The following is a 13,050-nucleotide window of genomic DNA, read 5'->3' on the forward strand; positions in this document are numbered from 1 at the left end:
ATGAACCTCAAGGACACTGTGCTAAATGAAATAAACTGGTCACGAAAAGAAATGCTGTATGATTCCATTTATATGAGTTACCTAGAGTTGACAAATTCATAGAGATACAAAGTACAATGGTGGTTACCAGGAGCTGGGAAGAGGGAGGTATAAGGAGCTACTTTTTAAAGGATTTAGAGTTTCAGTTTTGTAAGATGAAAAGAGTTATGGAGTTGGATGGTGGTGATGCTTGCAAAAAATTATGAATTATGAGTATATTCAGTATCATTGAAATGTTCACTTGAAAATGGTTAAGATGGCAAATTTGGGGCTCAAATTGTAGCTCAATGGTAGAGTGCTCGTCTTGCATGTGTGAGGCATTGGGTTTGATCCTCAGCACCACATAAAAATAAAAAAATAAGGGTATCATGTTCATCTACAACTAAAAACAATTTAAAAAAAAACTTTAAACAAAGATGGAAAATTTAATAGAAAAAAATCTAATTCTTTCTTATCATGGACTAACATGTTCCTCCTTCACCCACTTAGCATCTTCTCTCTTCTCTATTCCCAAGTGTCTGTCCATGAGGGAAATAAGTACCATTATTATTTCCCTTCTCTCTCTCTCTCTCTGCAATAATTTCCCTATTGATTCAATCAAGAATGTGGGGGTTGGAATTAAGGACAGTATGACTTCTGATAAACTTTCACTCTGTAATATATCACTTTATTTTAAAGATCTCTTTACTTAATAAACTACAGAACAACAAGACAAAAAGCTTACAGATATGATGTGCATATATTTTGGAATGTACCTGAAGATGAGCACGTTTAGATTCATCCTGGGTTTGGGTAACTAATTCTGATCCTATACATTATCAAAGAGTCCTTTATTTATCCTCCTTGTTTTTCCTCCCCATGAGTGTATCTGCTGTTGAATCATGTCCATGACATTCAGTGATTATATCACTACAATGAGGTCACTGGGGAGCAACTTACTCCTGTTTGCACTGTTCCCACCAGTCATGAGAAATTATAAGTAGTGATGGCCAAAATTATATTAGAATAGTGCTAAATTTTCTTTGAAAGATGAAAAGCAGAGTAAAATGATAGCCACTATCAGTAAAAATGCTTAAATTTTTACTGATGTGGCTATCATTTCCAGATATTAATACAGGTACTACAAAAATAATGTTATTATTAATTTAATAAACACTTGATAAACCTTAAGTGAAAGATTAGATCATTGGTAAAACAACTTGACACCTTGTACCAGTGGGTACTAACTAATCAAGAGATTACATAGTTCTTTGTTCCCACTAGAGAAATAAAACCAACCTGGAAACTTCATAATAAATGACCAATTTTGGTTCTGTAATATGATTCATTGTTGTCTCCTGAGTAAAAAGCCTAAATGGCCTTTGATATATTATATGATCTAAAATTCAAACATAGGTTGTTTAGCATTCATTATAAAAACTGAAAAACTGTCGAATGTACGGCAGATCATAGGCGTTAGACCTGTATTCAAATACCAGCTCTTACAATGTGACCTTGGACAAGTTAATTGAACTCCATATATCTCTGGCTTTATCACTTCTAAAATGGGTATAATAGAATTTAATTATAAGGAATGTTCGGGGAAAAAAATAAATTAAAATTTATAGAAAGCTCTCATAGCACCGCCTGGTAAATTGTGAATATTCAAATATTCTTTATTATGACAGAAAACCAGTCTTACATTTACAATATATTATATAGTAAACTCAATAATGTCTGTTTGCTTTTGCTTTCTGTCTTACTAAACCACAATATGATATTAACAAATGATGATTTCTGAGTCACCAAATTGTTGGCATTCTTTCATGCTTCCCTATGATCTTGACGATCCCTTTAAATTTTTAGGTATTCATTGGCTTCAAAAATTCCATCGCTCAGTATAAAAAGGTGGGGATGTTTAAATTTTCTAGTTAGAAAAAATGAAACATAGAATGCCCATGTCTGTGTGAGAGTGCATTTTCAGTGATAATGAAAGTGTTCAGATCTTCAAATGTTTAATGGAAAAACAACCCTCAGCCAAAAAGAACATAAATAATTTCTTAATGAAATCAATTATTGTGAATACATCTAAGATGGTCTTCAAAGAAATTTCACTGAATTCTATGTGATATTTCTAAGATAATATGCTCTTCATATGCATGCTGAGGAACATTTATAGATTATAGATTATAGTTTACCATCAAACATTTATTAAACCCTTTGTCCATAAAGATGATAGCATCTGGAAAAGCACCATTGTAAGACACTTCCAAAGCTAAAATGGAGCTGTTTTTTATTCTAAGCCTAATGTATTTTTAAATCAAACCACAGGGAAATACTTTTGTTTCTATTCAATCAAGACCTGCACACAGAGTTTATGGAATGACATAATATCCTTCCTGAAATCAGACCGGTATGTAGGACCAGTATCCTTCACACATAACCAGTTCCTGAACCTTTACAAACAAATCCCAATTTCCAAGGAAACAATCTCATCAAATGTTGCTCACTAGAATACATATTGTTCCTCCTGGAAATATTACAATAAGATTTTTGCAATTACAAATTTCAACTTCCCCTCTAAAATTCAATATAAACTTATGTTCATTTATTGAAATGGAAACAGTAATTTTATAATGGCTCTAGAAAGTCCTGATAAAATCATACAGTACCAAAAGAATAATTAGTTTTATTAGTCCAGGAGGGGGTAGTTATTAACTGATTGTGCATTTGTGTTTTAAATCGGCACCAGTTAGAGGCTTAACTTTCTATCCTATAAGGAGTATGGTTTGCTTTATTGGGGGGAATATTAAGTTTTAGAAATGCCCAAGCTTCAAGGTTGTTTTCTCCCCCCAAGAATTTAAAAAAACAAACAAAAAAATCTAGCAGCTTGTAATCAATATTCTCTCCTCTTTGCCTGGAGAAGCTAATGCTTCTGTGTGCAGGTCACAGGATTTGTTTTGAAGTGAACAAACACATTTATCCTTTACCAGAAAAACAATATCAAAAGATCAGTGGCAACTCCAGACATAAACATACAAACAGGAAGAGAATATGATTCTAGTTGTCAGCCCAGTGGCTTTAAGAATAGATTTCTTACTTTCCCCTCTTAACTGAAGATGTTCTAAGAACTCTGGGCAGGGTGGACATTTAGTCCCCTGTCTTCTCCCTTAATTAAATAAACAAGTGTCCACGTTTTAAATGTGGCCAGTGTGAGGAACCCGCAGAAAGCTCCAAAAACAAACACTGAGTAAACCTTTCTCGTTTGTTCTGTAGACACATGTACGTTTTGGAATTTGTGATTCACTGTCCCACCGTGAAGTTTTTTATGCACTTTATATTGAGTTATGTGGCAGCTAAGAGCTGTCACAGTTTGCTTAAAACTGCAGCATAAAGTTATTTTTGAAAGATAAGTGCAACATGGCATAGAAATCCATACATTGTAAAGTGAAAACAATAACTCAAAAAACTGGGTTAGCGTGAAACAGAGCCAACAGAAATCAGAATTAGCAACAGCCTTTCACTGCCGGCAACTCACCTTGTTGAATTTTAGTCACTAGCTGATGGCGTGCTAGAATCCGGCTCATCCTGTAAGGAGAGCGTCTTGTAGTCTGATCAAATCGCAAGTACATCTCCTGGCCCTCAGGTGTCATGGAATTTAGATAGTAACAGCCTGAAGCTGGGGTCCTGGGCACCTGACTGAACATCTCGGCAGATTTTCTATTGCCACCTCAGTCTGCCTGTGGCTGTTTGCAACTGTCCCCAGCCTCGGTCTAAAGGCACCAAGCCCAGGAGAGCTCAACAGACCAAGCGATTTTTAAAAAGAAAAAGGAGTGCCAAAAGCCACAACTCAGAATTCCAATCCCCGGGCCCTCACGTGACTTCCAGGATCCAATCAGAGAAAACTGGGAACGTTCGCAGTCAGCCTCAAGCCCCGCAGAGAGGCAGGCAGTTCAAGCAGCTTGGATCCCCCACGCAGTGCGAAAAGAGAGTACACGTATTTGACATGCCTCTGAGCTGACGAAGCACCCAAGCCCAGCACGCACTAAAAGAGTTAAAAGAAAAGAGGAAAAAAAAAAAAAACAACAAAAAACAGAAGCCAACAAGCTTTGGGCATAGGAAACCTTTCAGGCTACAAAAGTTAAGAGAAAGTTTCTTGGCTTTATATAAATAAGGCTGCTGCAGGCGGTAAAAAAAAAAGGTAGAAGTGATAAATGTCTTAAGTAAGAAACAACTTCAGGTAAGCACACATAACTGAGTATAAACTACCAACCTTCATTGCAAGGAAATAAAGATTTTTCAATGAAAAACAAGCTTTCTACTCCGGCTTTAAGGAATAAACATGCAAGATTCCTGCCCTCCAAGGATGGGACCTGAAGGGCTCTTACAGATAAGACTCATAAAAGCAAACTATGCAAAGATTATTTATTAAAAATCCATACATTCTCCTTTACTTTTTCTATTTACCCAATTTTTAATCACCCAGAAGCAAAATATAATGAGGAATACCTATCAAATTTACGACACTGCTAAGAATCACTACACAGTGTGCAAAATACTTGCAAATATGACTATTGCCAACCTACTGTATTGTAGATGGACAGAGATGTTATGCAAAAGCTTATAAGACAAGGCCACATGTGAGAGGTGATTTTAAAAGACAAACACAATGCTAGGTGAGCAATATTATTTCTCACTGGGATGATGATTACCAAGCCAGGCACAGAAGAAAATGTGTGTGTGTGTGTGTGTGTGTGTGTGTGTGTAATGAAGGTTGGGGAGGGCTTTGCAGGATGGACTATGTCCACAGTGTATGCAGGCTGAGAATCAGAGTGTATGTTTAAGGAAACTGCTAGTAATTCAATTTGGTCATATCCAAGTATCCATGTGGGATAAATTAGAATGCCCTCACCCCATTTTTCCTCTTTACAATTGTTTGATGTAAAGAGGAAAAAGTCCATGGAAAACCTGTTATCAAATTCTGAGCCTGGGTGGAAGAATAAACTTCTTTAATAAAGAAGTATATGGCCAGGTTGTTTTTACATTTGGCTGACTCAACTGAAACATGGCATAATAATGAGAAATTCTCAATTAAAAATGTAGCCCGACTTTGATTAGGACCTCAATTCTTGTTACTGTGGCTCTCTGGTAGCGTAGCTTTAACACCTTTCCTGGCTGGAATTTTTGATATCCTGATACTAGAACTTACACTGTCATGGCAATTGTGAACCTTTTCTGATTTACATAAGAGGAGGCAAGTGTTAGTTTTCAGGTTGGCATCATATTAGAAAAAGAAAGGTAGATCTCACTGGATCATACTGTGCACTTTCCATTCTTTCTTAGGATTTGATCAAGGTTTTTTGTTTGTTTGTTTGTTCCCCAGCATCCCTTTTAGAAAGGTGAGAGGGAACTAGTGAGTGGTAGGGCAAAATCACGGACATGAATAGTAGAAAGGTTTAGTACAATATTGCAATATTAGATGCCTGGAAAGTCCATTAGCTAAGTTCACAGAGTCAGCACTGCCTGCCATCTGATCAAGGTGCTTCTATTGTCAGCCACTTCGTGAATATACTTCTGGTTTGGTAGACCAACACTGAGGGCATCCTTGTCATAAACCTTTCATTCAAGCCAGAAAATTGCCAGTTATTGCCTTTTCACTAGGTAGGAGAGAATGGAAGAAGGGTGGACAGTGAAGGAAGAGAAGGACATGGAATTTGGGGACTTTGGACATGTTTCAGGAAGCTAAGCAAAGGAGAGTAAAAGGCAGGAAATAATATGTAGTCATTTTATAGTTGTGAATACACTTAAAAAAAGATTGGCTAGTCTCAATGACAATCTTGCAATTCATTGCTTTCTTGGCTGCATTTAAAAAGTAATCAAATTATGTGATGTGTATGTATGAATATACCACAATAAAACATCCTATTCTGTATAATTATTATGCACCAATACAAAATTTTTAATTGAGTTGAATGCAACATAAAAAATAAATAGAATGATTCTTCCTGAGAAACACTTTGTTTGCATAATAATGAATATGTCAAAGTCCTAGGGTGTTTCTGATGTTTTCTTGTTCTGAAAACATCAAGATCATAAATATGTATACTTTGACATGTAAACAGATGAAATAATATTTCATAGATTGACACAAACTGAATTTAAATTAGAGAAAAAAGGAACTTTATTCCCTGATTAAAAGAAAGACAATGAGAATAAGCCAAATTTTTTAAAATTAAAAAAGCAAAAGCAAAATGTTTTAACAAGAGGATCAAGGAAGAATTATGTATTGAAACTCTGTCTCTTCATGTCATATATAAGGTACCAAGTCTTATTTTATGGTTCAATTAGTATCTACAAATTCATGTGACTGCTCACCATGTTTTTGCCATTTTATATTTCCCAAATAGTATATTTAAAGTAGATAGGTAATATTATTTTCTTATTAGCATTAATACCTTACTTTATGCTAATGTCTTTCCATTGCAATGAAACCTGTATTTTTTTTTCTTTTTTAATTTTTTATTGTTGGCTGTTCAAAACATTACATAGTTCTTGATATATCATATTTCACACTTTGATTCAAGTGGGTTATGAGCTCCCATTTTTACCCCATATACAGATTGCAGAATCACATCAGTTACACATCCATTGATTTACATATTGCCATACTAGTGTCTGTTGTGTTCTGCTGCCTTTCCTATCCTCTACTATCCCCCCTCCCCTCCCCTCCCCTCTTCTCTCTCTGCCCCCTCTACTGACATTCATTTCTCCCCCTTGTATTATTTTTCCCTTTTCCCTCACTTCCTCTTGTATGTACTTTGGTATAACTCTGAGGGTCTCCTTCCATTTCCATGCAATTTCCCTTCTCTCTCCCTTTCCCTCCCACCTCTCATCCCTGTTTAATGTTAATCTTTTTCTCATGCTCTTCGACCCTACTCTGTTCTTAGTTACTCTCCTTATATCAAAGAAGACATTTGGCATTTGTTTTTTAGGGATTGGCTAGCTTCACTTAGCATAATCTGCTCTAATGCCATCCATTTCCCTGTAAATTCTATGATTTTGTCATTTTTTAATGCAGAGTAATACTCCATTGTGTATAAATGCCACATTTTTTTTATCCATTCATCCATTGAAGGGCATCTAGGTTGGTTCCACAGTCTTGCTATTGTGAATTGTGCTGCTATGAACATCGATGTGGCAGTATCCCTGTAGTACGCTCTTTTAAGGTCTTCAGGGAATAGTCCAAGAAGGGCAATAACTGGGTCAAATGGTGGTTCCATTCCCAGCTTTCCCAGAAATCTCCATACTGCTTTCCAAATTGGCCGCACCAGTTTGCAGTCTGACCAGCAATATACAAGTGTACCCTTTTCCCCACATCTTCGCCAGCACTTGTTGTTGTTTGACTTCATAATGGCTGCCAATCTAACTGGAGTGAGATGGTATCTTAGGGTGGTTTTGATTTGCATTTCTCTGACTGCTAGAGATGGTGAGCATTTTTTCATGTACTTGTTGATTGACTGTATGTCCTCCTCTGAGAAGTGTCTGTTCAGGTCCTTGGCCCATTTGTTGATTGGGTTGTTTGTTCTCTTATTGTCTAATTTTTTGAGTTCTTTGTATACTCTGGATATTAGGGCTCTATCTGAAGTGTGAGGAGTAAAGATTTGTTCCCAGGATGTAGGCTCTCTATTTACCTCTCTTATTGTTTCTTTTGCTGAGAAAAAACTTTTTAGTTTGAGTAAGTCCCATTTGTTGATTCTAGTTATTAACTTTTGTGCTATGGGTGTCCTATTGAGGAATTTGGAGCCCGACCCCACCGACTGTAGATCGTAGCCAACTTTTTCTTCTATCAGACGGCGTGTCTCTGATTTGATATCAAGCTCCTTGATCCATTTTGAATTAACTTTTGTGCATGGCGAGAGAAAGGGATTCAGTTTCATTTTGTTGCATATGGATTTCCAGTTTTCCCAGCACCATTTGTTGAAGATGCTATCCTTCCTCCATTGCATGCTTTTAGCCCCTTTATCAAATATAAGGTAGTTGTAGTATTGTGGATTGGTTTCTGTGTCCTCTATTCTGTACCATTGGTCCACCCGCCTGTTTTGGTACCAGTACCATGCTGTTTTTGTTACTATTGCTCTGTAGTATAGTTTGAAGTCTGGTATCGCTATACCGCCTGATTCACACTTCCTGCTTAGAGTTGTTTTTGCTATTCTGGGTCTTTTATTTTTCCATATGAATTTCATGATTGCTTTCTCTATTTCTACAAGAAATGCCGTTGGGATTTTGATTGGCATTGCATTAAACCTATAGAGAACTTTTGGTAATATCGCCATTTTGATGATGTTAGTTCTGCCTATCCATGAACAGGGTATATTTTTCCATCTTCTAAGATCTTCTTCTATTTCTCTCTTTAGAAACCTGTATTTTTTTTTTTTTTGGTGTGGTCCTGGGTGTTAAACCCAGGGCCTTGTACATGTGAAGCAAGTACTCTACTAATTGAGCTAAATCCTAACCCAACCTGTGCTCTTTTAATGAATTTTTTTTTTTGTGTGTGTGTGTGTGTGTTAAATCATTTAGTACCAGAGTTTAGTACCAGAGACAGTTGAAAGCTAAATTGTGGCACTGAAAAAGTGCTGAAGACATTAGATAGGGAAGAAAATTTTGGGAGAATAGATTAAGATCATCTTAATCCTATTTAGTTGCATGTGATCCTGGAATGTCTAACTGGAAATATGAGTTTATGATGGCCAAAATACCATGGTGACTGAGTTCTGAGTGTTCTAAGGTAAGAAAAACAGAGCCCACAGCCCTCGAATAATCAGTGACAGTCCCTAAGGAAGAATCCATAGCTGAGAACTAGAGACTCCATTCTAAAATGAAGCAGGAGCATGCACACCCACAGGCCTGATCCCCGCCCTCTTTGACAACTCTTCTTTTGCAGAGTGGGTTCATTGTCCTCTGTTTTTTGCACATCCTCAAGGCTAGCTCTACCCATGTCTTGCCTTCTCCATGGTATTCACTCTCAAAGCAAATACTCTAAATACAATCAAAACTCTGATATTTGATCTCTTAATAAAACTTTAAGTATTTAAAATGTTCCAATCTTATGATAGATGATCCAAGATTAGCGCTCAGTGGAATCTTGTATAAACATGGCAGAAAGCTAGGAGCGCTTTTACAGAAGCCAGGAATGGCTCACTAGTCTTTCATCTGTCTGCATCTCCTTCTACTCCTTCACACACATTCCAGCCTCCTCAACAGTCTGTGTGGAGGGAGCCAAGGTAGTGCTGCCAAGTAGGAAAATGTTTGAGATACAAGTGGCAGGTAGAAAAATGCAGAACAGATTTGGAAGGCTGCTTTTGAAATTACACAAACCCAAGGGATGTGGGTTGATGTCAAAGCCTTTCTGTGGACTTTGAGGCTCAGTTTGGGAGGATTTCCAGTAGTTGTGATATGTATGCCTAACTCTGTGCAAAAGAACCTTCTTAACTTGCATGTACTACGAGCCCAACGTAGGTGAGACAATGATACCAATACTTGCAGCTGTGATCAGGTCCATCTTGACAGGGTTCTGACTAGATCTTCTTCTGATCAGCTCCTCAGTTCTAGATCATGGCTTCCATTTGGAGTCTAGATCTTGTTGCAATATCAGCCCTCTCCACTATCTTTGGTTAACCTCCCCTTCCTGTCCTTTGTATATGAGCCTCCTAGAACTTATACTCTGCCCTCATACCATCCCCTGGGGACCCAACTATCAATTCAGCTGATATGTTCAGTGATCTGGCCTGGCCTGTTCTGGTACCATGGCCCATACCTAACCATTCCAGCCAAATCAAAATTCTTCAACTTTTCTCAGTTGTTCCACAAGCTTGGAATTGTGTGATTCTCTATTCTTCTATCCATGAGACTCAGTTAAATCCTATTGCCTTTGAAAACATTTTCATGACCGATACAAATTTCTTTATTATTTGTTCCCTGCATATTAACACCTGTAAACAATCACTACACAACACATTAATTAGATTAGACTCTTAAATGCTCATATGGACTCTATTTGTTCATTACATTTATTATGGGCATATAGTTTTTACATCTTAAATTTAGAAAGGATATAAAACAACTTCTAATATAACCAATCAACTACTATTGGAGTTCCCCTGTGAGTGCAGTTAATTTTCTACCTTCTTATGCAGAGGGTATTATCTCACAGAGAACCTAAAGCTGTTGAAGAAAGTTCTTCCTTATAATGTCCATCCACAGCCTCTAATTCTGCTATTTGGAATGAGACAGGACTGTCCTTTGGATATATGAAGAAGACCAATATGTCTTTTACAAGGATCTTTTTTTTTTTTTTGTAATCTAGACATTCCTTTTAATCAAACCATACAACTTCTAACTATTCCTCAAGCAGACTGCTCTCTTTTGGATCTATTCCAGTTTGCAAATAGTCCTTTGAAAATAGGCACCTATGCTAAGTTTAGAGATCCAGACATGGCCAAGCATGGTAATATACAGTACAGTGTGTGCATACTTCCTGCATTCAGGGTTTTTCACTCTTGAAGATTCAGTTTGGGATTATGGTAGGTTTATTTTAAATTTTATATTTACTTATTAATGAATTCAACATTGGATGAAAGCCTGCACAGCACTGCAGTGTGTATGGAAGATACAATGGTAATAGAATGTGGCCTCTCCCCTCAAGAGGTTATTTGTCAGGGAAGACAGAAAAGGACCTCAACACTACACCAGTATTAAGTGATGTGTGGGAGGCTATCTCTGTCTTACAGTTGACCTAAATGGTTAAGCTGTGTGGTGTTTATGTATTTTCATAGAATCTGATATTAGATAAATATTCTCTATTCTGTATTTAACAAATAACTTTTGAACTCAAGAATAGTTCTTTAAACTTACAGGAATTATTGAGATATTTTAAATTCCTGATTTTCTCCCCCCGGCAAATTTATTTCTACCTTATTCATTTTGATGACTAACAAAAATGCCTATTGTATAAAAAGTGAAAAATAAACAACTGAGTAAATTTGGGTAAAGGTAAAGTAAAGGCAGGAAAAGGATAAAATCCAAGGGTGAAATCAGTTTATAGAAATACAAGCCACAAAACCCTGCACATTTGTTGGAGATATGTGAAAATGTGGTTTAATATTCCTCTGAGACAAAGTAAAAAAGAAATAAGACCTATTACAAAATTCAGTATATCCATAAGATGAAAATAGATCATGGATTCAAAATAAACATGTCACCAGGTATTGTAACCCAGGGAAGATTTTCCTGGGTCTTCATAAAGAATCAGCATCCTTAGAGATATTGGATATGATAATAAAACATAACTGTATCATTCAATAATAGTATGTATAACAAAGCATTATGTAGGAAAAATAGTTTCTATGAGAGCCTCCAAAAATATGATTATATATATGCTATTCTTTTTTTTTAAGATAGCCTTGACATGTTCTGGTGCCCTTTTTAAAAAAAATTTATATGTATGAAGACATTAATTGGTGTGGATATACATAGTATACAATCAGAAATATGAAAAATTATGCTCTGTATGTGTAATAAGAATTATAATGCATTCTGCTGTCAAATATGCTATTCTTTATGATATTTTAAACCATGTGTTGGACATCATCATCACTTCTCTGCTTACCACATTGCTTACTTAGACTACCAGAACCTAAACAATCAGGTCCCTTCTTACCACTCCCTGTTTTTCACTAGTCTCCTCTCTTGCATCCTTGACTTTCAGACTTCTCACTGTATGTGCTACTCTTCAGCTTGGAATGCTCTCTGTGGAACCCTTTGGAACACTGGCTCTTCAGCTTTCCACATCAGCCTTACTGATCTATTCTCAGGCGGGCCATTCCTGTTCACTTCACCTAAGTGGAAGCAGAATACCATTTATTGCACTTTAGCACTTTTCCAAGTTTGTAATTGCATATGTATTTGATCATTGACCTATGTGTTACTTAGTTGTTGCTTAGACTGTATCTGTTTCATTCAGTTTATACTCAGTGTCTACCCACAAGGTCTGGCACATAGTAAGAAATCAATAATAACTGGTTGAATAAATAATTCAGTGAAGGATTATATGAATTTTTCCAAAGATAAAGTTAAGACTCTAGAGTAGTAGATGCAAACATTTTAGGCATTATAAATGTTGTAGTTCATACAATAACTTGGATTGGATAAGAATCGCATGACAGATCATTCAAGGTTTTATCTTCCAGAAAGAGCCTTGAATACACATAGTTTGCTTTGTTGCTTAGTACCAAAAGTATATGTTTTGTCCATCAAACAGAGGAGAGTTTAAATTCTTTTGCAAAAACTAGGAAACCTAGAAAGATAAGCAACTTCTTAGTTCACAAAGAGGGGTTAAAAATATATTTTAAAAATGTAGTTATCTGTCTTATCTTTGCATCTGCCTCAAATTTTATAAGCATGTTGCTTATAAAATTGAACCTCAATGGGCCAGTTACAGAGGCCTTCAACTAACCTTTACAGATGCTCCTTCTGAGAGACTTTAATCCACTGATCTATGTTCTGTAGGAACCACTATCTAAACTGATACAGTCCTCTAAGATACCTTGTTTACTAGTCTGTATGCTTCCATTAGCAATATCATGGCATAATCTCCCAAGGTGATCACACTTTGTATTTATGGCCTTCTTGGAACTGATCAGTCTTGTTATGTTACCAAAACAGGAAGCTACATTTATTTAGCTTCTTTTGTTCTTTGTAAAGCCACATTACATTTGGGTTATCAATCAGTCACCTCTGTTTCTTCATGCTCATATGTATTTCTTCAATGATTCTTTCAATAATTTGGAGATTTTAATTAATTTACTGTCCAGTATTTTCTAGAACCTACTAACTTTTTGCCTCAATTAAAAATAAAGCAAATGTTCATTGTTTTAAAAGGACTGGTTAGAATACTAGAAGGGATTTTTTAATTTCTTAGGTGAAATTTGTCTTCACTTAGAGACTTTTCCTCTTTTAGGTCAGATAGAATTCTAT

At 36.2% G+C, this 13,050-nt stretch overlaps 1 protein-coding gene across 8 annotated transcripts in view; it reads right to left on the bottom strand.

Annotated features, from left to right (window-relative positions):
* Stard13 (StAR related lipid transfer domain containing 13) overlaps window positions 1–13,050 on the bottom strand; it is a 482,586-nt gene that overhangs the window by 160,417 nt on the left and 309,119 nt on the right. Inside the window, exon 1 of one of the 8 annotated variants that reach the window (XM_046454054.2) lies at window positions 3,557–6,659. The exons of 6 other annotated variants lie outside the window; for them this stretch is intronic. In XM_046454054.2, coding sequence (XP_046310010.1) covers window positions 3,557–3,725 — 169 coding nt within the window. In that variant the 5' untranslated portion in view covers window positions 3,726–6,659. Of the gene's footprint in view, window positions 1–3,556; window positions 6,660–13,050 lie in introns of those variants that run through there. One more of the 8 variants, XM_046454056.2, reaches the window with a different exon arrangement.

Source organism: Marmota monax, unplaced genomic scaffold (genome assembly GCF_021218885.2).
Source record: "Marmota monax isolate L192 unplaced genomic scaffold, Marmota_monax_Labrador192_F-V1.1 WCK01_AAM20220418_F8-fsc00011, whole genome shotgun sequence".
Taxonomy (NCBI): domain Eukaryota; kingdom Metazoa; phylum Chordata; class Mammalia; order Rodentia; family Sciuridae; genus Marmota; species Marmota monax.